The following is a 26,483-nucleotide window of genomic DNA, read 5'->3' on the forward strand; positions in this document are numbered from 1 at the left end:
ACCTTAAAAAATTCGTAAATAACACCACCAAAGATTGCTTCTTCGAATTGCAGGTGCTAAGAACATTAAAACCACTCCTACACCTCCGTAACTTCCGCTTAGTGCTACAATCTATCATCTTGTCTAAAGTGGATTACTGCAATTCTCTCCTTCTTGGTCTACCTGCCAACACAATTAAACCTTTACAGATGGTCCAGATTGCCATTGCCAGGATTCTCACAAACGCCAACAAAAGAGAACACATTACCCCTATCCTTCAGAACCTTCACTGGTTACCAGTCAAATTCAGGATTCTCTTTAAAGCCCTCATGATGATCCACAAGGCCCTGCATAATATCTCCCCCCTCAATCTATCCTTCCAACTATGGCCGCACATCTCAGACAGACCCATCAGAAGAGCATACAAAGACACGCTGTATACCCCACCTGCAAAAACCTCTTTAAGGAAGCGCACCCTTTCCACAGCTGGGTCTCCCCTTTGGAACTCACTTCCACCGGACCTACGCAAAGAACCCTACCCTTTGGTTTTCAAAAAGAAATTGAAAACCTGGCTCTTCAGCCAGGCCTTTTCAGATTGATAAGTCCTTGCATTGAGGCTCCCCCAGTTTATGTCCATCTATAGACCTGATTTGCGATTCCAAGCACACTTTTCCAGACCGGCACTCCACATATCCCTCAAATCTTCAACTACTCCGCGAGATAAAGACTATATTAATGCCTTAACCTAGCCATGGATCTACATGCAGCTAGAAATCACTTAGTCCCTTTATGAATCCTTTTAAGTGATTCTTTCTTAATGCACTTTATATGTGGATCTCTTTCTGCGGGTCAAATTAGTTCACCCAGCTATCCTAAAGATTATTTGGAAGTTTCATCAAGTATTGCACTATATTTTCCATTAATTTTATAGTTGACTTCTAATGTTCCACATGTTTATTGCTTCTGCTTGTCTATTGCACCTTGTTCATTGTTCCGCTTGTTCATTGTACCACATGTTTCATTGTATCTGCCGTTTCGGCGACCGTTAAGTTTTATGTAAACCGGTGCGATATGCATCCTATACAGGAACATCAGTATATAAAAGTTAAAAATAAATAAATAAATAATATTCTGGGGCTCTGTGTCCGTACTTGCTCCTTCTCATGATATTCCACTAACTTGCGTCCGAACTCCATGTCCTCAAGCCAAGGGCATTCTTACTGTGATTGACCTTCTGTTTTACAGAAAGTACACTCCTGTAGGGCCAGGCAGGTTTCTGCCCTACCTGGTTCTCATAAAGATTCTTCAGTCTCCGGCTGCCTGTATGGACAGCGATCTTCTTTGTGCCCATTCTCCACACAAAGGGCACAAAAAGAGAGGGTCTGCAATGCTCCAGATTCCCCCTTTTTTTCCGGGTTGTGGGTCATCGCTGCTTCAGAGTGTTATTTTTAAGTACGTGTGCTTCTTCCTCTGGCGTCGGCTGGGTCACCAAGCTAACGTCTATAAGTTCACTTCGGCCATACTGATAGTCCCTTGCCAAGTGTCCTTTCTGCCCATATCTAAAACATGAACGAGATTGTTGTCTGGAACCTGGGTATGGAAGCAGAGCCCCCTATCTTGGAGGTTCATTGCTGAAGTCCTCTATCTTCTGTACCATGTCAGGGCATTATGGGTTATCTCTCTTAAGCCCCTTATGCTGGCAGACATTGACTATGCGAGGTGGAAGGCTTCTGCCACTTCCAGGGTTCACTCCAGAGTGATCCTGGTGTGTGGCAGACCCAACTCCACATGGGCCTGTCCAGACTGTCTAGGAATTGCTCCAGGAGTATTTGAGCTACTTCCAGTCCCAACCTTGCCTCCAGCAGGAGCCGCTTTCACCTAGCATCTTTCAAACAATGAAAAAGGTTTCTAGGACTCTCCCTGGGCTGTAGCGCTGCCCATCGGAACTGTTGCCAATAGTATTTTGGGGAGTGCTCCGCTCTCTGTAGTAGGTCGGCTTTGACGTCTTCATAGGAAGCCCTCCCATCTGGATTAGCGGCCTGGAATGCCGCTTGACTTTTGCCAGTGAGCAAATTAGCCAAGTAAGTTGTCCAGCTGTTCTTCGGTTAGGCTGAGAGGCTTGGAGGTCTGTTAAAAAAATCTTTAGAAAGACCTCAGAGTGTATGTGGGGGGTTGGATTCAAGATGGCTTGCTAGGCAGCAGTGTTTCTGGAGCTCCTCATTTTTCTTCATTCAAATTTCCTTACGATGGCTCCTAAGAAAAAGGGGAGACCCAGGCAATATCCCTCCTTACCTGAGGTTATCCCTGACCAGCAAACACTAGACTCTATCTTGTGCCAACCATTAAAAAAAAAAAAAAAAAAAAATAAGGGTTCCGGATCCATTGAGGAGCCATGCGAGGGAGCACAGGCACCTCCAGATGAGAGATCCCTTGGAGCGTTCCCTTCCACCACAGCCGGACATTTCCTTTGCTGCCGTGCCTGAGTCAGCGCGAGAAAATGATGCAGTTCGCGCACCGATGAGGGAAGCTGCAGCTGGAATAGCTTTGCTTGGCTCGGAAGGAATTCAGAAATGCCAAGTTTGGGCATTTCTGCATCGGCAGCTACATATGGTGATTTCTCTTTTCCCTCTCTACAACCCTTGGTAAGACCAGCTCAGGTTTCTTATGGTTTGTCCTGGCGAGAGTAGACTCTGCAGTTACCAGCTGTGCTTCTGACATTGGCTTGTTAGTAAAATTAGTTTCTGAAGTTCAGGAAGTCCATTCTCAGAGGCTTCAAGGAATAGAATCTAGAGTGGGCGATATGGAAAAGTACGTGCAAGAGATCCAAAAAGTTAATTCAGCTTTAATTCAAGATAATTCTATTCATCGGAAGACAGAACCATTGGAAAACTTTTTAAGGCGTTTAAACCTGCAGGTTTTTAAGCTTTCCTAAGCTTCTTGGGACTTCAGTTCAAGGTACTCTGAAAAGCCAGTGAAATATTTTATCAGCTGATTCTTGCCCACCAATCAATAGTCTCTTTTCTACCCATGGGCAGAAGAGAAAGAGGTTTGCCATCCTAACCCACCAGAACTACCATTAGATGTGTCTGCAGTACTATAAAGTTCAGCAGAAGATGTTGTGGAAAGACAGACTCTTTTTGGTATCATTTGTATATGAGCATGACTTGAACATGATTTTGAAATTGTATTTTCGCAAAGCTCAAACCTATTTCTGTAACAACAGTATCTGTATTTATCCGGATGTATTTAAATTTTTCTCCTCTCTTGGGTAGCTTTTTCTTGCAGTGCATCAGGATGTAATTTCTTTAGGTGCCACTTTTCTTCTTAGATATCCGTGTAAATGTATTGTTTCATATGCTGCAAATAGATATTTTTCCCTTCCTGACCAGCTTTGTTTCTTTTTAGATCAGAAGAAATCTCCTTTGTCAGCACCCGATAGCTCTATTAGTTAGTGTATACTCTCCGATTATAGCAAGTTATTGCTTTTTCTTTCACTTTAAATTGTTACTTGTAGCTTTCCCTTGCCTTTAAAGTCTACCTCTCTTTATTGTGGTCCATCGCTATTTAGGAGATACAAAGCAAAAAAGAAAACAAATTACAAGAAAATGTATTTTTATTCTCTTGCCTTTTCTTGTCATGTTTATGGCACTGTAATTTAATAAAATATCATTAAAAAAGAAATCTGGTAGACTCCTCCCTTCATCTTAGATATGCGAAGGTGAAAGTGCCTGAAGTATTCTGGACATAGATGAGTGCAAGGCCTCAGCTACCTGAGTTAAGACTGCACTTTGTTGCGTTCATTGGTCTTTAGCTGCTGCTGTTTATTTATCTATTTGTGTTTGTACAGCGTTTTGCAGCTGTCGCTGAACTGTGGCCAGAACCTGTATTACCTGCTCCATTTTATCTCCCTTTGGGGCCAGCTCCCAAATGGATAATTCACACGAGGTGGAGAAAACAAAAAATACCTGATGGCCTGTCTGGCCCTAACTTACTGCTTGACCCCTGACTGCTCAGGTGGGGATAGCCCCCTTGGCCTGCTGTGGTAGAAACAAGTCAAAAGGCCCAAGGAAAACAAAAACTCTTCAAGAAGTTTTTTTTTTCCTTCTTGGAGGCTGTGAGATTTTACTTGTGCTTTCTACTTAAGCAAAAAAAAAATCCCACTGCTAACACCACATGTAATGTATTCGGGCCTGCTGTGGCCACAGGAATACAGTAAGACTGGATCAACTTAGTTATTTAGGTATTTATTTACAGTGCTTCAAAAATACAAGAATTAAAATAGTAGCTCACCTTGCATCAGGCAAACGTCCACTGGGTGTATCGTGAGGTCCTACCAGCGCCCTGGGGACTTCTGCCTTAAGGAAACTGAGGAAGTTGTTGGTACACTCAGTCACAGAGGGGTTAATTTATATTTGCTTTATTACGCTATTTAGATATTTTTTTTTTTGTGTATATGTGGTGATATTGGAGGAACTAATATTAGATCATCTTGCAATTAAAAATTAAGCCTATGTTGATTTTAGTGGGGCAGGGGAGATGTTGGGGATTGTGTTGAGAATAACTTTTTTTTCTAATTGGGATAGAATTAATACTTTTGATACATGGCTGGGATTAATGGGGCGAGTACAGAATATAATTTGCTACTGTATACAGTCTTTTCTCTGTACGTACCAGGATCAGTCCAGACGGTGGGTTATGTCCCCCGTCCAGCAGATGGAGCCAGAGCAAACTTTGGAGGGTGCTGGCATATAAGCTGGTGCACCCTCCACTGATCCTCAGTATCTCTCTGACTCCAGCAGATGTGAGGAGGGGAACCTATGTTTCCCCTAGTAGTGGATTCTGTTCCACATTTGTTATTCTCTTTCTTAAGGATAGGATCAAGCAGGTCTGGGTTGAAAAAAAAAAAAAGTCTTTCAAATTTTCTAGGGGTCTCTCTGAGTTCCCTACCCGGGCCTTGCAGCCCTGGTGGGCTTGCGAGCAGGACTGTGTTTTCTTTCTCTGTCCTCCTTCCTCTCTCTTTCCTCCGGGTAAGTTTTTGGACTGTTCTTCTTGCTTTCTTTCAGCTTACTCAGTTGGATTGAGGAGGTGGATGCTGGTGGGGCCAGCCTCTCCCCTAGATTGCACCGCGGTCGGACCCCTCCCCCCTCGGCCCTGCGACGTAGCATTCCCCGGGGCCGTAGCGACAGGGAGGTTTCATCCCCCTGCCGCTCCTGAGGGGAGGGTTGGCAAGTTGAGCCTGGGCAGCATGAGCCCGCTCCTCCCACGGCGCGAGTTTCCCTGGATCCGGGCCTCAGCGCTGGCGATTTTTTTCCCCCCCCCCGGGCCTGCGCGATGCAGCGTGTCCGGTGCCCTTCCTGTGGCGGCCCGGGGCAGGGCGGATCGCGGGATGGCTCCTGCGGCACATGTCTCCCTGGGGGGGAGACCGGCCTAGCTCCTCCGACTTCTTCACCGCCGCGCTCGGAGCGCTGCGGTTCTCGGGGGATGGCCCCCTTCCTTGGGAGCGGCGGCCATCTTGGAGCTGGAAAGCTGCATGGATTCAGATGCTGAGGAGACTCAGGATTTTTCTCGACGCCATTTCGAGACCCCCCCCCCCCCCCCCCCCCGTCTCCAGCCGGGTTCTCCGCTGACTTTGTGGTCCTTATGCACCAGGCGTATCTCCAGAGCCTGCTGCCGAAGGGGGGGGACCACCGGCGGACCCCACGCCCGCTAAGGTGCCCCGCTTGTTGGGGGCGGCGGGCACCAATCCGGGAGCCGTGGGGGCGGGTCCCAGGGTACACCTGGCCCCTTCCACTGAGCGGGGGGGGTCCCAACCCCGGACCCAGGGGGTGACCCGGCATCTACACCTGATGATGACTCGCTCCTTGCAGCGCACCTGGAGTGTGACGACCCGAGGGTACTACGCATTTTCCGCAAGGAAGAACTGTCTGATCTCATTCCCCACGTCCTCCAGGAATTGGACCTCGACCCCCCCCCCCCCCGCCCCCCCCCTCCCCCCCCCCCCGATCGCCTCAGCCAGCACGAAAGGGGACCCTGTCTTGGCGGGACTACGTCCTTTGGCACGGACTTTTCCAATTCATGAGTCGTTTCTCCACCTGCTGGTGCGGGAGTGGGACATGCCGGAGGCGTCCCTCCGGGTAGGTAGGGCGATGGACAAACTCTATCCTCTCCCCGGCGATTTTCTGGACCTGCTGAAGGTACCCAAGGTCGACTCGGCGATCTCCGCCGTCACAAAGAGAACCACGATCCCAGTGACGGGGGGGGGAACGGCCCTCTGGGACCTACAGGACAGGAAATTGGAAGTCTGCCTCAGGAAGATCTTTGAGGTCTCGGCACTGGGGCCCGGGCTGCTATCTGCGGCTCTCTTACCCAGAGAGCCGGTCTTCGGTGGGTACAGCAGCTCCTCACTTCCCAGCAATTGCCACCGGAGGAGGCGGCGCAAGCGGATCGCCTAGAGGCCGTCATTGCTTACAGGGCCGATGCCCTTCACGATTTGCTGCGGGTCCTGGCGAGGACTATGGTTTCGGCAGTTTCCGCCAGGCGCCTGTTGTGGCTATGGAACTGGGCGGCGGACGCCTCGTCCAAATCTAGCCTGGGGGCCCTACCCTTCAAAGGTAGGTTCCTTTTCGGCGAAGACCTTGACCAAATAATCAAATCCCTGGGGGGGAATTCAGTACATAGACTATCCGAGGACCGACAGCGATCATATCGTCCGTCGTCTTCTTTTTCCAGGAACCGTCCTCGCGCTCAACGGCGATTTCGGGGCTCCAGGCAGCAAGGCCCTAGGAACCCCTCAGCCAGGTCATAATCGTGGCCCCGGTCCTTTCGTGGCCGCAGATCGCCCAGAGACTCTTCGGCGCAGGGAGCCTCTGGCAAGCCCTCCCAATGATGCCAGGACGGCCCACTCCCCTCTACCTCGGATTGGAGAGAGAATAGCCTTGTTCTACGAGGCGTGGGCCAACATCACTACGGACCAGTGGGTCCTGGATATTCTAAGGCACGGTTACGCATTGGATTTGCTGCGGCTTCCCAAAGACAGGTTCATCTTCTCACCCTGTGGGTCCAGTCCCAAGCGCCTGGGGGTACGGAGCACGCTGGACAGGCTTCTGGCCCTGGGAGCCATCTCGTCCGTCCCCTTCGGAGAGGTGGGCTCGGGGCATTATTCCATTTACTTCGTGGTGCCCAAAAAGGATGGCTCCTTCCGGCCCATTCTAGACCTCAAGGAAGTCAACAAGGTGCTCCGGATTCCCCGGTTCCGCATGGAAACCCTTCGCTCGGTCATCACGGTGGTGCATCAGGGAGAGTTACTGGCCTCCTTGGACCTGACGGAAGCCTACTTGCATATTCTGATCCTGCCGGCCCACCGCATGTTCCTTCGCTTCAAGATACTGGGCCAGCACTTTCAGTTCCAGGCCCTCCCCTTCGGGCTGGCGACTGCACCCAGGACTTTCACCAAGATCATGGTGGTAGTAGCAGCCGCACTCCGGCGAGAAGGGATCCTAGTATACCCTTACCTGGATGATTGGCTCATCCGGGTGAAGACTTTCTCACAAGGGCAGCAAGCGGTGACAGGGTAGTCTATTTCCTCCAGTCTCTCGGCTGGGTGGTCAACTTCGGCAAGAGCAGCTTGCTTCCATCTCAACAGTTGGACTTCCTCTGGGCGCGTTTCGACACGGCCCAGGGCAAGGTCTTCCTACGCCCGGACAAGGCTCAAGCACTGAGGGAGCAAATTCTCCACTTTGCATCTCTTCCGACTCACACGGCGTGGGATTAACTCCAGATCCTAGGTTCAATGGCCTTTGCAATCAATCTAGTGCCGTGGGCCTTCGCGCATCTGAGACCTCTACAAATGGTGCTGCTCTCGCGGTGGAAACCGGTCTCTCGGGACTATCAAGCGATACTCCCCCTTCCGCTGACCGCCAGGCTCAGCCTACGCTGGTGGCTGCTCCCCAGAAATCTGGCTCAAGGTTGTCCTCTGGAATCGCCGGATTGGGTAGTGGTCACTAACGATGCCAGTCTGACAGGTTGGGGGGCCGTTTGTCTCCGAAGTTCGGCCCAGGGGCAGTGGACAAAGGAACAGGCGATGTGGCCGATCAACCGTCTGGAGACCAGAGTGGTCCGTCTGGCGCTCATGCATTTCCTGCCCCTGCTTCGACACCGAGCGGTTCGGGTCCTCTCAGACAATGCGACCACGGTAGCTTACATCAACCGACAAGGAGGCACCAGGAGCCGTCTAGTGGCCCTCGAAGCGGCACGGCTCATGTCCTGGGCGGAGCGTTTCCTCGACCGCCTAGCGGCCTCACACATTGCAGGGGTAGACAACATTCAGGCAGACTACTTGAGTCGTCAGACGCTGGACCCTGGGGAATGGGCTCTCTCCGAAGAGGCGATGTTGCTCATCACTCGACGATGGGGGACGCCCTCCATGGACCTCATGGCAACGTCCGCCAACGCGAAGGCTCCTCGGTTCTTCAGTCGAAGAAGGGATCATGGAGCAGAAGGGGTGGACGCCCTGGTCCTTCCCTGGCCGCCCCGGCTCCTCTTGTACGTCTTCCCTCCGTGGCCATTGGTGGGCAAGGTTCTAAGGAGGATAGAAAATCATCCGGGGACGGTAATCCTTGTGGCTCCGGAATGGCCGAGGCGCCCATGGTTCGCAGACCTCCTCGACATGGTGGTGGACGGGCACCTTCGGTTCTCGCACCTGCCGCGGCTGCTTCACCAAGGCCCGGTATTTTCGGACCAGGCGGAACACTTCTGTCTCGCGGCCTGGCTTTTGAGAGGCAGAGTCTCCTGCGCAAGGGCTACGCAGTCACCATCATAGACACCCTCCTCAAAGCACGTAAGACCTCAACATCAGTCACTTATGTTCGGGTATGGAAGGTGTTTGAGTGCTGATGCTCCGGACGCGGGGTTTCCGCGACCACAGCTTCACTACAACAGATCCTAGCCTTCCTCCAGGAGGGTTTGGAGAAGGGGCTCTCCTATGATTCTCTGCGTGTGCAAGTCTCTGCGTTGGCCTCCCTGGCGCGCACCACGGGAAGGACGGACCCTTCGTCTCACCCGGACATCTCGAGGTTCCTCAAAGGGGTCAAGCACCTGCGACCACCGGTGCGTCTTCCTTACCCTTCCTGGAATCTCAATCTTGTGCTCAAGACCCTCGGGGGACCTCCCTTCGAACCGCTACAGCAGGCCTCCCTCAAGGACATCACGCTAAAGGCGGTGTTCTTGGTAGCCATAGCTTCAGCACGGCGAATCTCTGAGCTTCAGGCGCTCTCTTGTAGGGAGCCTTTTCTGCGTTTCACGGACTCGGGAGTCTCCATTAGGACAGTCCCTTCGTTCCTGCCCAAGGTAGTTTCTTCGTTCCACTTGAACCAGTGGGTGGAGCTGCCGGCCTTCCCGTTGGATGCCCCCAAGTCGCTCCGTCGCCTGGACGTGTAAAGCGCATTCTTCTGCACTACCTGGAGGTGACCAATGAATTCCGGGCATCCGATCATCTCTTTGTTCTCTGATCTGGAAACAAGAAAGGGCTTCAAGCGTCAAAGACTACTATAGCCAGGTGGCTCAAAGAAGCGGTAGTCTTGGCCTACATTGGCGCCGGCAAAGCTCCCCCGGTGGGGATTAAGGCTCATTCTTTGTGCGCCCAGGCCACGTCCCGGGCGGAGTCTCAACACGTTCCGATTCAGGAAATCTGTCGAGCAGCAACTTGGAAGTCACTGCACACCTTCTCGAAGCATTACCGGTTACAATTACTGGTATGTGAGTCTGGTTGCTTTGGGGACAGGGTGCTCCGAGCAGGGTCTTCAGGGACCCACCCAGTTTAGGGAAGCTTTGGTACATCCCACCGTCTGGACTGATCCTGGTATGTACAGGGAAAAGAAAATTATTCCTTACCTGCTAATTTTCGTTCCTGTAGTACTAAGGATCAGTCCAGACGCCCACCCGGGCTTTGCTCGGTCATAGTAAGACACCTGCTCGTGTACGTTTCCTTTCCTGTCCCTTGCTCTCCTACGGTCTGTTCCGTTGTTCTTTACTTCGACAGTTCTCTTTGCAAGTTGCATTGGTTTATCTGTTTTAAACGGGTTTAATTTGAAGGTGCTTGATCCATCCTTCTCTATTTGTCAAGTGTTCTGTCTTGGCTTTGATATTCTCGATACTGAGGATCAGTGGAGGGTGCACCAGCTTATATGCCAGCACTCTCCGAAGTTTGCTCTGACTCCATCTGCTGGATGGGGGACATAACCCACCATCTGGACTGATCCTTAGTACTACAGGAACGAAAATTAGCAGGTAAGGAATAATTTTCTTTTATATTGGGCAATAAATCTAATAATTTGACTAAACTGCTTTACGTTCCCTTTAGGAGAGGAAATTAATCATTCAGAAAACAGTACACTATTCATATTTGACAATGAATAAATATCCCAAGCAAAAGGAAAAATGGGGTACGTGCTTATTTGGAAAAAAAATACAAATATAAAATATTTGTCACTGTAGCAATTACACAAATAAGTGATGGAAACAATATAAAAGAATTAACAAGTGTAAGTAAAATATACTCAAACTAGACAACCTACCTACTCAACAAAGTTTCACATATATGCAAAAATAGATAAAGAACATCTGCTATAATAGCAAAGGTCTTACTCCTCAGAAATAAGGGCTGAGCCAGAGTCCTCCAACCTCTCTGTGATGGACTTAATCTACGGGCAGGTAGAAACTGATCTAGGTGATCTGGTTAAAAACATATGTACTTAATCCCTTTACTGTGTACCTCTCTTCAACCTTCCCCACCACCCTCACACTTTTCTCTTGTTTTCTGCCACACTCAGATGCAGTTCTCTCAAATCTCCTTCCCCATCAGCCATCTCACACTTCTTCACTGTGCTCATCCACAGTCCCCTCTCTGTCCTAAAAATGCTGCCTTCTCCTCCGCCTGCTCTTTCTGGGGCCCAGTATGGGCCAAAGATGCTGCTGCTACCTCGCTGATGAGAAGTTCCATTCAGCCCAGCAGGCGAATTTTCAAAACCGTGTCTATAAAGAGCTTTCCCTTCTTACTCTCCATCAAATGTGGAAATGAAAATCTTATTTCTTGAATTGATAATCAATTGATGACTTTATCTTTTCCATTACATTTTTTTTTTAAACATCTGAGTCATTAGAACAAGTACAGCCAATGTAAGAAACTTATACAACAATATTTCTTATCACAAAAATTAATCTAACAAGGAGATCATGAAAACCCTTTTTATTATACCCCACAACAAGCACACCCATTCATACCACACACACATACTCACCAGCAGACCATTATTGTCTGTAATTACTGAATTACAATGACAGAACAAAGCTCTATGATATCCCCATCAGAGAAGAAGCAATTAGAACTCCAGCTAAGTGACTCTTAACACCTTTGCCCAAAGCTGAAAATATCCCTGCAAAGAAAGAAAAGACTGAGTGTTGAAGTTCTCTTTTCCTTATCATCTCTATCTGTGCATTCTGCCATATTAAATCTTTCCATTGACACAACTTTGGCAAAAAAGACTATTCGCCAATAGTAGAGCAACTGCAAGAACCCCCCCCCCCCCCCCCCCCCCGGTGGCAATTATAAGTTTCTGTTTAAATACAAATACATTAGCAGACCTGACCAGGGAACATCACAGTGCAAAGTTCCAAAAAATACTGCAGCTTATGGAAGCATGTGAACATATGACAGATTTCCTGACTGAATCTTACATTTAAGACATAATTTCCTAGTGTGTAGCCAGATGGACTCTGGACCTATGGGTATTGTTCTCTCCTGATAACAAATGGGAGACTGAGTCAGATTTCAAAGCTGACGTCAGCCTACATATTCCCATGCAGCGTGCTTAGCTCTTCAGTATTTCTCAGTCTCCATAGCAGATGCGGACACTATCTGAAACAAAAAAGAAAATTTACCTTAAGAAGAAAGCCCTGCTTCTCCTGAGGTGAAACCTAACAGTCCCTCCCCCAGTCGAGACTTTCCTGAGGTTGATTCTCGATATCCCTCAGAGGTCCGATGGCTGAATCCCGGCGTGGACTTAGCCACCAGGGTGGCTGAAAGGCAGTGGGTGCAGATTTGAGCACGGCGGTGAAGATATTCCCCTCTCCCCCTGCAGCTGGAGACCGCCTGGCACGCAACCGGTAAGCACCGAGACCAGGTAAGGTAGAAACCTTTACTTCTAAGTCTCTGATCTCCAAGGCTCGAATAGCTGTACCATCCTTCCTCCGATGAGGCTTTAAAATTATGTTGAGCAGCCCTCCTTGGGCAGGCCCCGATTCGGTACGAGGGTCCACACACGTGGAGACCCTCTGGGGGGTTGCCATCTTGCCTTCGGGGGTCGTCTGTGCCATTTCCCCCCCTTGTCCGGCGGTACACGCGGGGCAGGCCGGAGGACAGAAGTGCCTAACTTAAAAGCTCATCTATGGGGTGAGCACACAGCGGCATACCCCGTAGATGAGCTGTGTGCACATCTCAGTTGTGCGCACAGCGAGGCGCACCTCTAGGCCGCACGCCCAACTGGGCGCATAACTGTACCGCACGCACGAACTCCGTTGCCCGCATGCATAACTTGTGCGCACTTCGTACGCATAACTTCGGCGCTTCCAACACTCACAACCAAGCCCATCTGCGCGCATAAGTCCACGCACGGGCGAGTTTTTTTTTTTTTTTTTTTTAATTAATTTTTTATTGAATATAACATTTATAACAAATGATATAGTCAGGAATTCCAAGGAAAAAAAAAGAGAAAATACAACAATTTTTAACTCATATATAAGGTTATCTAGTCCACATCTCAGAGGAGTGACATACAAGTCAGGCTGGTTCATTATTTAATTTACAACCTAACCCATACTCCATTAATTAGTCAAAGTTTTATCCCTAACAGAACGCTCTAAGTGCATTGGATAAATAAAAATAAACTTATTATTCTGGTACATTACCTGGCACTTACAGGGGAATTTTAAATAAAAACTAGCCCCCATATCTAAAATAGATTGTTTAAGAGACAAGAACTGTTTTCGCCGTGCCTGTGTGGCACGTGAAACATCAGGGAAGACTTGTATCTTCTGACCACAAAAGTTTACATCTTTAAATTGGAAATATTTTGAGAAGAACAAGTCTTTCTCTTGTCTTAGGGAAAAAGATATTAACAAAGTTGCCTTAGAATTTATATTGTCCAAGGAATCTTCCAAAAAAGTAGAGGTCCCTGGACTTTCAATAGTATCCATTCCACCCTCTTGAGCCTTTAATGTTTTCCCTCTTGGAATATAGTACAACTTAGAGAGTTTAGGGATATGTAGTTCATCAAAAGACAAAATTTCAACTGCATATTTTTTATATAATTCAAAAGCGGAAATTAATCTTGATTCAGGAAAATTTAACAATCTGAGATTACCTGACCGCAAATCATTTTCAAGCATTTCAATTTTATTATGCAGTATAAGATTGTCTTTTATTGATGAAGCACTGATGGCTTGCAAATTACTTACTGAAGGATTCAGGTTTCCCAGCTCTTTTTCTATTTTGCTGGTTCTATCCTCTAGTTCCACACACTTTCCCCTAGTTTCCACGGAGAAAGTATGTATCTTAGTGATAGAACTAGATAATTTCTTATCAATTTTTGTTATAAGCTTCCATAGATCTAATAATGAAACATTCTCTGGTTCTACTTCATTGCTTGGTTCAAAAATTATGCCTGGACATTCAATTCTTGTATTAAAAATTACTCCTGGATTCTCCATATTTAAATTTAAGGTTTGTATACCACTCACTGGTTCAGCTTCCCCTAATCTATTAGGGGTTGCATCAACCAGTGGTAGTATACCTATGTTGCTACCAAGTGCTCCTTCCCTTCTGGGCTGTATGGGAGGTTGTGAGGACCTAGGACTTAAGGATACTCCCAACTGAGAGTTTCCTTCTAAATTGTCCTCTCCAATGGACTCACTCATACGTATTATATGAGAGTCCATGGGGTCCAGTCTTTCTCGGCACTGATGTTATTGGTGAAGAAGCAAAGTTCTTAGATTTGCGTTTCCTGCCCATTATAACAAATATAAGGAAAATATTTTTTACCAGGGGCGCGCCCCTTTGGCGCGCGGCTTCGGCTGCGCGCCAGCGGCTGCGCGCCGCAGGGCCCTCGCTGTTATAGTCTCCCGGTGGCGCCCTTTGATGTCACTACTCGGGTCCGCCCACTCGGTCCGGGCTTTCTCTCACCGCATCGCAGAGTAGGTGTTATGTCTCTTTACTGCCTCCTGGCAGCTCAAACGGGTGCCTCCCAGCTCACACCGACCGCCTCTCTCACTCCTCGATCGGCTGCTTGCAGGGCCCTCGTTATTATAGTCTCCTGGTGGCGCCCTTTGATGTCACGACTCGGGTCCGCCCACTCGGTCCGTGCTGTCTCTCACCGTGTCGCAGAGTAGGTGTTATGTCTCTTTACTGCCTCCTGACAGCTCAAACGGGTGCCTCCCAGCTCACACCAACCGCCTCTCTCACTCCTCGGGCGAGTTTTTAAGCCCTACATGCGCACAAACAATGGCACTGCCATCTAAAAAAGTCAAGGGCCCCTTCCTTTGCCCAGCCTGCCACTTAAGAGCTGCACAGCCTGGATTGGAATCTCTCCTGTGCCAACAGTGCGAACAGAACCAGGGTGAACCAAATCAAGACCCACTACAGCCAGGAGAGGGATCCGGAACCACTGATGATGGCATCCCGGACCTAAGTATTTCCCAACTCAGCGCCCCCACAGGAAAACTCCCCTGGGGCTACCACTACAACTCCTCCTGGGATCAACATGGGCCCAGGAACCTTCTCCTGGGTGGAATTTTTCAAAGAGCTGCAAGCCTTTGTCCAGGCACAACCAGCTCCTGCTGCCCACCTGACTCAAACCCGGCCGGAAGCACAAACCCTTCCCAGCACTTCCTGGGCTTCTCGAGACATGCCTCTCCTAACCAAGAGCCTCTCTGGGGGTCCAGATACCTCAGAGGATGAAACAGACTTCCTGGAAGAAGGAGAAATTCCCTTAGGGATGGAGCCATATCGGACCATGCTCAGATTATTCCACAAGGACAAATTACAAACCCTAGTGTCCCAGGCTATGAAGACACTGGGCCTTCCAGGCACGGTGCCCACAGCCGAACCAAAGAAGAATCCCATGTTGGTGTACCTCTATAAGGCCACATGCTATTTTTCCTATGTTGAAGCCCATTAAGAAACTGATTGAACTGGAATGGAATGCTCCAGAGGCCACTTTCAGAGGGGGGCGGGTACTAGAAGCCCTATACCTGCTGGAACCCACGGCTAAGGAACTTCTACGTTTCCCCAAAGTGGATGCTATGATCTGTACAGTCTCAGAACGCACTACAATCCCAGTGGAGGGAGGAGCGGCACTGAAGGACGCCCAGGATAGAAGGCTGGAAGCCATCCTTAAGTAGTCCTTTGATGTATCAGCGATGACTCTACAAATTGGCTCCTGCTGCACATTAATGGTACCTTCCGGTTTGCTCCTCGCCAGAGACACAGCCATGCCCAGAGAAGCGATGGAGCCTGTGGTCTCCTTCCTCACCAATTACTAACCGCAGACTTCGTGCGCACATCATGCCACAGTAGCGACAAGACAATTATGGCTCCGGAATTGGTCGGCTGACACAACTTCCAAAGCAAACCTCACAAAAATACCTTTTAAAGGATCCCTTCTGTTCAGGAGCGAACTGGAGAAATTAGCCAACAAATGGGGTGAATCTCCAGTACCCCGATTACCTGAGGACAGAAACAAAAGAACATATCAGCACTCCTCCCCCAGAAGAACCAAGGGTAGAGGATTGCAGTGCTTCAAACCTTACAGGAATACAGAGTCCCAAGCACCTCGTCCTTCTGGAAGGTCTCAGTCCTTTCAGAACAGGCACATTAAGAGAGGAGCAAGCTCAGGGGCAGGCCCCAGCCATACCCCGCAATGAGAAGATGCAGACCCATCCACAGGAAGAAGACATAAGGGGCAGACTTACCTTCTTCTACCAAAGATGGGTTGAGAACTTCGTTCAAATGGATCCTAACTATCATTCGAGAGGGGTACTCTCTGGAATTCCAAAGCATCCCCCCAGACAAATTTGAGATCGCTGTGTCACTCCTACTCCAAGAGACTGGCAGTGGAAACCACCCTAGCAAGACTACTCAGCCTGAAGGCAATAGCCCCGATTCCCACGCGCCAACAAAATACCGGCCACTATTCAATCTATTTTATCGTTCCCAAGAAAGATGAAACATTCTGGCCCATCCTGGACCTCAAAACAGTCAACAGTTACCTGAAGGTACCACACTTTCCCATGGAAACCCTATGCTCCATTATAATGGCGGTACAACCGGGAGAATTCTTAACCTCCCTGGACCTATCCGAAGCCTACCTTCACATCCCAGTCCATCAACATCACCAGCGCTTCCTGCGATTTGCGATACTGGGCCATCATTATCAATTCAGAGCGCTACCCTTCGGACCACCCACCACCCCCAGAACCTTCACCAAAATCATGGTGGTAGTGGCGGCAGCACTGAGGAAAGGAGGAGTGCTGGTACATCCTTATTGGACGATTGGCTGATCAGTCCAAAGTCTCTGGAGGAGAGTCGCCACACAACCACCAGAGTCAAGAACCTACTACAAGAACTCAAGTGGGTCGTGAACACAGCCAAGAGCTGTCTACAGCCCTCCCAGTCACTAGAATACCTGGGAGTCCAGTTCGATACCAAACAGAACAAGGTCTACCTTCCCCCTCCATGGAGAAGGAAGCTGATGGGTCAATTACAAAAACTGTTGACCTCGGCCCGCCCCAAGGTATGGGACTACCTTCAAGTCCTCGGCCTCATGACATCAAATCTGGAAGTTGTTCCATGGGCAAGGGCCCATATGTGGCCGCTACAACGTTCCCTACTGTTATGATGGAACCCAGTCTCCCAGAACTACTCAATTCGCCTCCAGCTACCGACAGAGGTTTGGGAACAGCTTCAATGGTGGCTACAGGAAGAACACATAAGCAGAGGCGTAAACCTATCCGAGCCAAAGTGGCCCTTGCTCACCGCAGATGCAAGCCTGTGAGGGTGGGGAGCCCACTGTCAGGAACTGACGGCTCGGGGACAATGGGACAAGGAAGAGGCAGGATGGAAAATAAACCGCCTGGAAGCTCGAGCGGTCAGACTAGCCTGCCTATGATTCAGCCACAGACTCCGAGGTGAGTCCGTCCGAGTCATGTCGGACAACGCAACGACTGTTGCCTACATCAGCCGCCAGGGTGGAACCAAGAGCCAGCAGGTGTCTCTGGAAATAGACCCCCCTCATGGAGTGGGCGGAAATCTACAAGGGATCTCTGCCTCCCACATCGCAGGAAAAGACATCTCTGCGGACTACCTGGGGGAATGGTCGCTATCGGACACAGCCTTCCAGCTAATAGTAAATCAATGGGGTCTCCCAGCCATGGACCTACTAGCAACTTGTCGCAATGCCCGGGTCCCCAGATTCTTCAGCCGCAGACGAGAACCACAATCTCAGGGAATAGACGCTCTCGTCCAGACCTGGCTGGAGGAAAGCCTCCTGTATGCCTTCCCACCCTGGCCATTACTGGGCAGGGTCATCCACAAGATAGAACACCGCAGGTGACTAGTCCTACTAGTTGCCCTGGGTTGGCCAAGAAGACCATGGTACACAGAATTGCAAAGACTATTGGCTGGGAAACCTTTGTGTCTACCGCCATACAGGAACCTTCTTCAGCAGGGACCGATATCCCACGAAGACCAGGCTCGATTTCTCTCTTACGGTATGGCCCTTGAGAGGACTAGCCTAAAGAAGCGCAGCTGCTCAAAAGTCGTGATTGACACCCTGTTTCGGGCACGCAAGTTTTTCACATCTCTGTCTTGCGTACGGATCTGGAGAGTATACGAAGCTTGGTGTGAAGACCGCAGTCTCCTCCTGAGGACAGCCAAGATTCCCACGATCCTAGAATTCCTACAGGACGGCATGCAGAAGGGGTTGTCCCTCAACTCCCTCAAGATCCAAGTTGCAGCACTGGCCTGTTTCAGGTCCGGTGGATGTTTCCTGAAAGGGGTCAAACAACTCCAACCACCACTAAAGTGGCCAGTGCCTCTATGGAACCTCAACCTAGCACTAGACTTCCTAGCAAGGGAGTCCCTCAGACCAACAAGCGCCCTGTCTCTGTCTCCTGACCTTAAAGACAGTGTTCTTGATCGCAATATGCTCAGCCTGGTGCATCTCCGAACTTCAAGCATTATCCTGTCTGGGAACCGTTCCTCAGGTTCACTCCAGGCACCATACAGCTGTGTACGGTACCATCCTTCCTTCCGAAAGTGGTTTCCCAGTTCCATATGAACCAGACTATATCCTTACCATCACCAGATGAGCACGGATTTGGAAGACTCACGACTCCTTCGCCACCTGAATGTCGGCAGAATCCTAGTCCAATACCTGAAGAGATCAGAATGGTTGCGCAAAACTGACTACCTGTTCGTTCTTCACAGTGGAAAGAAACAAGGGGAAGCGGCATCGTGGGCCACCATAGCCCGCTGGATCAAAGAAGTTATTAATGCTGCCTACATAGAGGCAGGAAAACCATTACCTCTACAGGTCAAGGCACATTCTACAAGGACCCAGGCAGTCTCCTGGGCTGAAACCAGGCTGCTTTCACCAGCTGAGATCTGTCTGGTGGCAACATGGTCCTCCCTACACACCATCTCCAGGTTCTACTGACTTGATGTTCAGGCCAGGGAAGATACAGCCTTCGCAAGGGCAGCACTAAGTGGGCCACGGGCAGCCTCCCACCCTATAAGGGAGTAGCATTTGTACATCCCATTAGTCCTGAGTCCATTTGGCTACATGCTAGGAAATGGAGAAATTATTTACCTGATAATTTCATTTTCCTTAGTGTAGACAGATGGACCCTGCATCCCGCCCATGGCTGCTCCAGAAATAGAGAACTTCGGATATCAAATCTCGAGACTGAACTAGTACAGGTAAGCCACGGCCTACCTCTAATCCAAGACACCCGCATTTTCCCAGGTGTCGGTCTTTATTGTTTTTGTGCACTGGCGGCCTCCAGTTCCAAAAGTTATATATAACCAGTTCAAAGTTAATCAAGTGTAATCAACAAGTATTAAGCAACACATATCCACACTGGCTTTTCGAAGACAATACTGAAGAGCTAAGCACGCTGCACGGGTATATGTAGGCTGACGTCAGCTTTGAAATCTGACTCGTGCTCTCCTGATAGCAGATGGGAGACAAATACCCATTGGTCCTGAGTCCATCTGTCCTCGCTAAGGAAAACGAAATTATCAGGTAAGTAATTTTCTCCATTCGGAGTCCCAAAATTTCTTTTTAACCCTCAGTACCCTAATAACACACACCCTATGAAGCAATTTGTACTGAATTTCTCTCAGATTATCTGAGAGAGCAATGCAAATGCTTGCCTAATATTCTCTTCTTGAATCTCTTCTTCCAGATCTTTGTTCCATTGTGCTGCCAGTCTAGGAATGTGAGGTGCAGATAAATTAGATTTCAAATGCATCGACCACATTGCGATTTTGTTAAATTTAGAAACTGTGTCCAAAAAGCTTTCCTCCTCTACTTTTCCTTTAATTCAGATGCCTGCATGTTCATCTTCCTCTCCTTCCAGTGCCTTGAAAACCAGTCTGAAAAGGAGATGACGTGTCCTTCTAGTTTGCTAAAACAGTTCACCTTCCTACTAAGACTAATCTTTGAGCAAGTGCTCCTGACAAATCCCTTGACAAATCATTAGTCAACAATCCAAAAATCATCAGTTTGGTATTGGAAAGACTAAAATCCTGTTTTATACCCTGCATTATCTGCCGATGGTCAAGAAAACAAAACATGCAACAATATGCCTCTATCTCCACCCTTTGGATACTGCTCTGTGCTTTTCGTTTACTGGTTGAGAGACCAAGTGATTTTTTTTTTTTTTTTTTTTTTTAATCTCAGGGCCTATCTCCATGCCATCTGGGACTTGTACGGTATAAGCCACTGTTGAAGAAACTGTGCTCAGACACAGACGTTGACAAACCAGAAAATGTATTTCTTCTGTGATGGTGAATGCTGCTTGGGAAATAGGAGTATTAAAATAATGTTTTTTCTCTTTGTATATGATTGTTTTCTTTAGATCACCTGAGACAGCCAAGGTCTCTGCCACCAGGCATTCAAGATCAGTGCACAGCCCATGATACAGGAGCATCAGTGGCTAAGCCGCCAGTTGTTGAAGTTCTGGCAGTAATATCAAAATTATCGGTGAACGCGCCTGAATTCTACCCATCCGGATACTCTGCTGCTTCTACAGTGAGTCTGATTGGCTTGAGTATACTTGGATCTCTTGGTTTTTGCTTTCAGGTTTTATTTTTTTGTAAAGTGTTTGTTTTGTTTTGGTTTTTTTTTTTAAATTTATAAGCTGCTTATGATACCTTCCTTCTGATTCTATTGAAAAGTATGTTACTGGGAGCTTTCATGTCCTGAGGGTAGTGACTTAGAGAAATGTTGCCAGTGTGAGGGAGAGTCACAACATCTCCATAAGCAATAGGTGCATCCTTGACAGCATGCCCTGTAGGGTTTTGTTTTTTTTTTGTAAGCCATGGTCACTATTTGATTATAATCTGCTTTGAGACAGCTGGGGAAAGTGTAAACTGAGTGAATTAATAATGAATAAATATGCTGCTCTGACATTTATCATTTAATTCACTTTCCTTTTATCAGAAGGTTTAGTGGAGAAACTTGTAGATTGATTGCCTGTACTACCGTGTAACACTGCAGGTATACAGAATTTTGCTTTAATAATTGATTACAGCTTTCTGTTCAGAGAAATGTTCATGTGCAGGGGCATTCCTAAAGTATGTGGCACCTGGGGCGGATACTACCTTGGATACCCCGCTCCATGGTCCACTCCCCTCCCCCCCCCCCCCCCCCCAGCAATACCCGGTTAACTCCTCCTCTGCATCCCCTCACTCGAAATTAGTAAAATCATACTAATAATATTTCCAACGAGCTGATGAATAAAATAACATGCAATAATTGAGCTCATACACAATTTAAAAATTTTTCTAAACAGCAATAAAATATTTCAAAATGGCAGACCCAACACCCAATAATTAAAATTTAATAAGGATGGAAAAATTTCCCACTCTATACCTGAAATCTTTTGATTTTCAGTCTACCTGAACTTGTCTTGGATTAGTGGGGCAGCGTAAAATTTCTACATAGTCATAGGCACATACAAACCAAGCTAGGCTGCTATATATCCCTACAGAGAAACTATAGCTAGCAGAATAAGTCACCTCACCTCTGTCACATGTGTTTGAACACAAGAGAGACAAATTATAAATAAAAATATGCAGACAAAAATTGAACTGGCAACCACTACAAGCCAGACTCTGTATGCAGTTCAATAATGGAAAAAATTCTCTCTTTCTCTCTCTCACTTGCCCTCTATTACATGCTCTATTACACACACTCTCTGACTCAGGTCAGGTTTCTCCCCCCTCTTCTTTGACTGTTGACAGAAGTCCTGAGGGCCTGTACCACTCTTCGGCTGCTAGTGGAATAGGCTACACCAGGGATGACCTAAGGGGCCCCCTACCCATGACTGAAGGACTAGAGGGGTTCCCGTCTTCAAGATTGAGTTTCTATTCTGCACCCCTCCCCGAAAAGAAAAAAAAGAATTCCATGAAGCCCTTTCCCTTCTAACCAAGATTTTATCAACAAGCACTCTCCCTCCTTTCAGGCACCAAAACTCCAGGAAACACTTCGTTATTTCTCCTTAACTCTCTCAGGCCCCTTGTTGATGGTGACGGTCATCTCTTCCCGTCTACTGCTGATTCCTCTGCACCATGCGGGAAGATAGAAATAAACAGCACCGTCCCTTCCTGCATGCTAGCAGACATATGCTGATGATGCTTCTTGCTGAAGTGCAGCAGACTTTGCTTGGGGCAATTGGAGTCCTTCCTGCAGTGCAAGGAGGTGTCTGCTTGGAGACCACTAAAGTATGGATTCTGGCACAGTCGTTGTTTGGTAGCATTACTTTCTTTGATACCTTTTATTTACTCCTGAGACTCTCAAGTACATGCATACTCACTCAGTTCTTCTCTGCCACACACATACTCAACTCAGTAACTGCAAATCTTTCACTGCCAAATACTTTGAGAACACAAACCCTTGCAAAAAAAAAAAAAAAAGACACCCAGAACCTTGCCACACCATACCATATCAGCACTATCTCAGGACTCAATTATCAGCAGCCTTAACTATGACACAGCAGCAATGCAAATATAATGCCATGTCCTAGAACACTAATGCACCACCTACTGGTGTTAACAAAACAAGCCTTTCTGCTACAAAGACCTACATAAAAAGTACATGTCAGCAGAAATACTGTACCTTAGTTACACAGACAGATCCTTACCTAATACAGAATAAGGGACTACAAATTAGAAACAGAAACATGCAGTCAAAAGTGTAAAATGGAAAGCCTAAAAGAACAAAATAGAAATATGTAATGCATATTTCCTAATAACATATGTCAATCACTAAAAATTCAAATTTTTTTTTATTTTTATTTTTATTTTTTTTACCTTTGCTGTCTGATCTTATTTTTCTAATTTGGTTGGTTTCAGGCTTTTTTTCCACACATTCCCTTTCTCGGGCTTTTTCCCAATTTCTTTTACAGGTTCTCTTTTTTTTTCTCTTCTCTCTCCATCTGTCTTCTTCCCTTCCTCCCTTAAACACACACTCAGGCTCTCATTCTCACATGCTATCACACACACATACATACACCACTCTCACTTTCACATGTGCTCACATACGCACACAGAGGCTCTTATATGTTGTCTGTCTCTCTCACAACATACAGGCTCACTCCCATATACAATCTTTCTCACACGCATTCTCTCTACAGGGCCTCAGCCTCTGGGCCATCTCTTCACGGATTGCCTCCTTTTGAGCTGCTGCAAGATGGCATCTGTGGTGGCCCTGCCTCTTATGTATGCAGGCCAACACTTTCCTCTTCCTTCCTGTCCCTTGTGGCTCTGGCAACATTTTTCTTTTGGGGCTGTGCGGGCAGGAAGGAGGAGGAGCACCTGCAGGTTTAGGAGTCTCTTGTTTTCTTCGTGTCGTGGTGGGATGAGCTCCACCACAGCCCTGCCGATTTTCTTGCAAAGGGGGGATAAAAGCTTAGAGGGAACAGTGCTCCACATCCTCTTCCCCCCCCCCCCCCCCCCCCCAATACACACACATTCACTCCCCAAGGATGATCCTAGTCTCTGCCGGCAGTCAGTTTCTTTTTTTGGCCCTGGGGGTTCTTTCCTTCTTGGCTGCTGGCATATTAAGTTCTGTCGGTACAGGTGGGGTGGAGGCCTCCTGTTGACACCCCCCTTCTAGCTGTCACCCGGGGAAGACTGCCTCCTCGCCTCCCCTTAGTATGCCACTGTTCATGTGGATATTTGACATCTAGTTCCATGCACACTGTATCTAATTACAAAGAGGTTATAGCACTGGATACTAAATTTGGAACCTGACCTACTGAAAATTGAGTGTTGCTGGTGTCATGCTTTTGTTTTTGAGAGATGGCTTTTTCTTGTAATTATCCTATTGTAATATTAGTGGACAGCATGCCCCCATAAACTAACTTTTTTTCTAACTCTAAGATATGACAAATATTATCTTTTTGTTTTGTGCTTTATTTACTGATCAACAATGAGTTCTCTTTAATTTTGTAGCAAATAGATTTTAAATGATTAATTGGTTGATACAGTTAGGTTAGTGAATCTTTACACCAGCCCATCATAGTTACGAGGTTTTAAATAGGCAGTACTCCCTGCACTGCTTAATCTATCAACTTGCTTGCCATTTTTTATTTAACTTTTCTCTGTCATTTTTTGTCATATTTTATTTATATGTACTTTTAATATGCCCTTTTTTAAAAATTTAAATGTTAGTATCAAGCACTCATAAGTATTATACACTTATTAATCTATTGTATAATTAATAAATAATACTTGCTCACTTAAGTACCTTCATTTAATTTGCCTAGTGATAGGCTTTTGGGATACTTTCCATTTTTACGTGGGTGCACCTGTTTTCTGAATGTTGATTTTTTTTTTTTTTTAATGTTTAAACTGTTTTTATTAGCATTTCCAAACTAATTTACATACATCTAGGAGGTGGTGTGTCCTGTGTCACCTCCTAGCCATTTCAGAAAAAAATACATACAGCAGAGATATCCCCAATGACCATTCCCCCCCCTCCCCCTCTCTGATCTCATCCCCTGAGTCCCTGATTCATAGCCACACTGGACATCTTGCAGTTCCGCTGTACTGCTACGAGAGCCTATTCCGAACACTGCCTGGGTCACCCGCCAGGACGCAGAGTACTCAATCGTTCAGCAAGCGATTCTGAGCTCTGTGTGGAAGAGATTGAATGTAGGGTTCCCAAACATCAAGGGAACCGGTGCCGGTGATGAGGTGAGCCTCGAGAGGAAAGAGACTCCATATGCATTAGGGAATAAGAGATTTCTCCAGACCCAGAAGGAGGGCGGATCCACCTCTCGCCATCCCATTAATATAACCTGCTTCCCAGCCAAACATGCCTTTTGAATTAGTAAGCGGGTACCAGGATCTTGTAACTGCAAAGGAGGGATACAGCCAAACAAAAGCCACGAAGGGGCTATCTGTATGGAAATCGTCAAAATGGTAGTTAAGTACTTAGCGATTTGCGCCCAAAAACCCTTGATAGCCGGACAGGACCAAAAGGCATTTGTCAGGGTGCCTGGTACCACCGGACATCGGCCACAGATGGCAGAGCCAGCAGTACACTAGCAGTGCGCCATCTGCAGCGAAACATAGGCCTACCCTAGAAATTTATACTGGAGTTCCCGATAACTATTTTATACGAGATTTAAAGCAAGCATGTATCATAGAAGAGGTAACCACAAAGTCCCCATCCCCCATCCAACGATCCGCCAATATGGTAAAGATCTTCGCTCGCCCCTCTGCCCGTAGGTATTTATAAAAATGGGATAAGGAAGGTACATGGTTCCCAGTCAGTAGTAGGGCCACCTCTAGTTTCTGGAATGTGCTATGTTGTAGAAATGCTAAGGGCATTGTTTTCAGATAGTGAGCGATTTCTTTGAAGGTAGGGAAGCGCCGAGGCGCTCTCCAGTCCATATTATTCCCTAAATTCAGTAAAGGGAAGCGATCGGCCCTCCAGTGTCAACAAGTGGCCCAAATAGGTGATGCCCAAATTCTGCCAGCTCCAAAAGACCGCTTGCTGAGATCCTGGGGAGAACTCTGCATTACCTACAACTGGCAATAAATAGGCACGGACTCATGGTAACTGCAATATCTTAGTAAGATGTACCCATGCGTGCCGTATCGGGGGAATATTTGTGGAATGAGCGAAGAAAGCAGGGAGCTTGGTCCGTTCAACTTGAAGGGCATAGGTAAGAGCAATCGGGGTTGCTAAGGCTCTGTCTGCATCTAGATTTGTGTACAAGGTGCGGTCCAATACCCAGTCCTTAATCACTCGCATACTACCGGTTAAACTGTACAACGCCAGGTTTGGCACTCCCAGCCCACCCGCACCCCATCTCTCCTGTAGCCAAGCTAAGGGGAGACGCGCCCTCCTCCTCCTCCATAAAAATTGATGCGTGGCACGATCTATCAACACCAAGTCCTTACGCTTAAGCTGGAGGGGCAGATTTTGAAGGAGGAATAGCCATTTTGGGAGTATGATCATTTTGTATAGGTGAACCCAGCTACTCAGAGACAGGGGTAAAGGCTGCCACCGTTGAAGCAGGTCCTGTATATAGTGTAGAAGGCTGGGTACATTCAATTGATACACCTGAATGGGGTCTGCCAAAAGATAAACCCCAGATAACGAAAGGCAGGTCCCGCCCACTGCAATGGAAAGGAGTCCTGCCAGCGTTCTCTGAGCGTATCCGGGAAAGCCAGCGCAGAGAACTTGCCCCTATTCGTCCGAAAGCACGAAAAACCGCCGAAGCTCTCTAACAACTCCAAGAGGGAAGATGATGAAGAATAAGGGTTCGTGAGAAAAACTAAGAGGTCATCTGCAAAAGCAGCACATTTAAAAATTACGTCTTGAAAGCAAACCCCTTGAATCCTAGGGATCTGCCTGCAAGGCAAGTAGTAGGGGTTCCAATTGTAAAAGGAAAAGTAGGGGGGGGGCAAGGGACAGCCTTGGCGCGTTCCTCTTAAGATAGAGAGAGGTTCAGACCCATCCCCATTTACAATGATCGTTGCTTGATCTGCGTACAACAGTTGGACCGCATTGTAAAAAAAACCTCCCAAAGCCCATTTTCCGTAACACATAAAACAAATATTGCCACTCAACCCTGTCAAATACTTTTTCTGCATCGAAGGTTATAGTGAGATAGGGGGTCTGAGTGTGCCGACACATCTCCATCTCCACAATCAC

General features: G+C 47.6%; 1 protein-coding gene across 3 annotated transcripts in view; it reads left to right on the top strand.

Annotated features, from left to right (window-relative positions):
* The window catches only part of PAIP1 (poly(A) binding protein interacting protein 1), a 233,979-nt gene that overhangs the window by 11,836 nt on the left and 195,660 nt on the right, over nt 1-26,483 (top strand). For all 3 annotated transcript variants that reach the window (XR_003852745.1, XM_029577749.1, XM_029577741.1), the window contains exon 2: nt 20,170-20,342. Coding sequence is in view for 2 of the 3 variants with exons in the window: in XM_029577749.1 (XP_029433609.1) it covers nt 20,170-20,342 (173 nt within the window). In the remaining variant the exon portion in view is untranslated. The remainder of the gene's footprint in view (nt 1-20,169; nt 20,343-26,483) is intronic.

This window comes from Rhinatrema bivittatum, chromosome 1, assembly GCF_901001135.1.
Source record: "Rhinatrema bivittatum chromosome 1, aRhiBiv1.1, whole genome shotgun sequence".
Classification (NCBI taxonomy): domain Eukaryota; kingdom Metazoa; phylum Chordata; class Amphibia; order Gymnophiona; family Rhinatrematidae; genus Rhinatrema; species Rhinatrema bivittatum.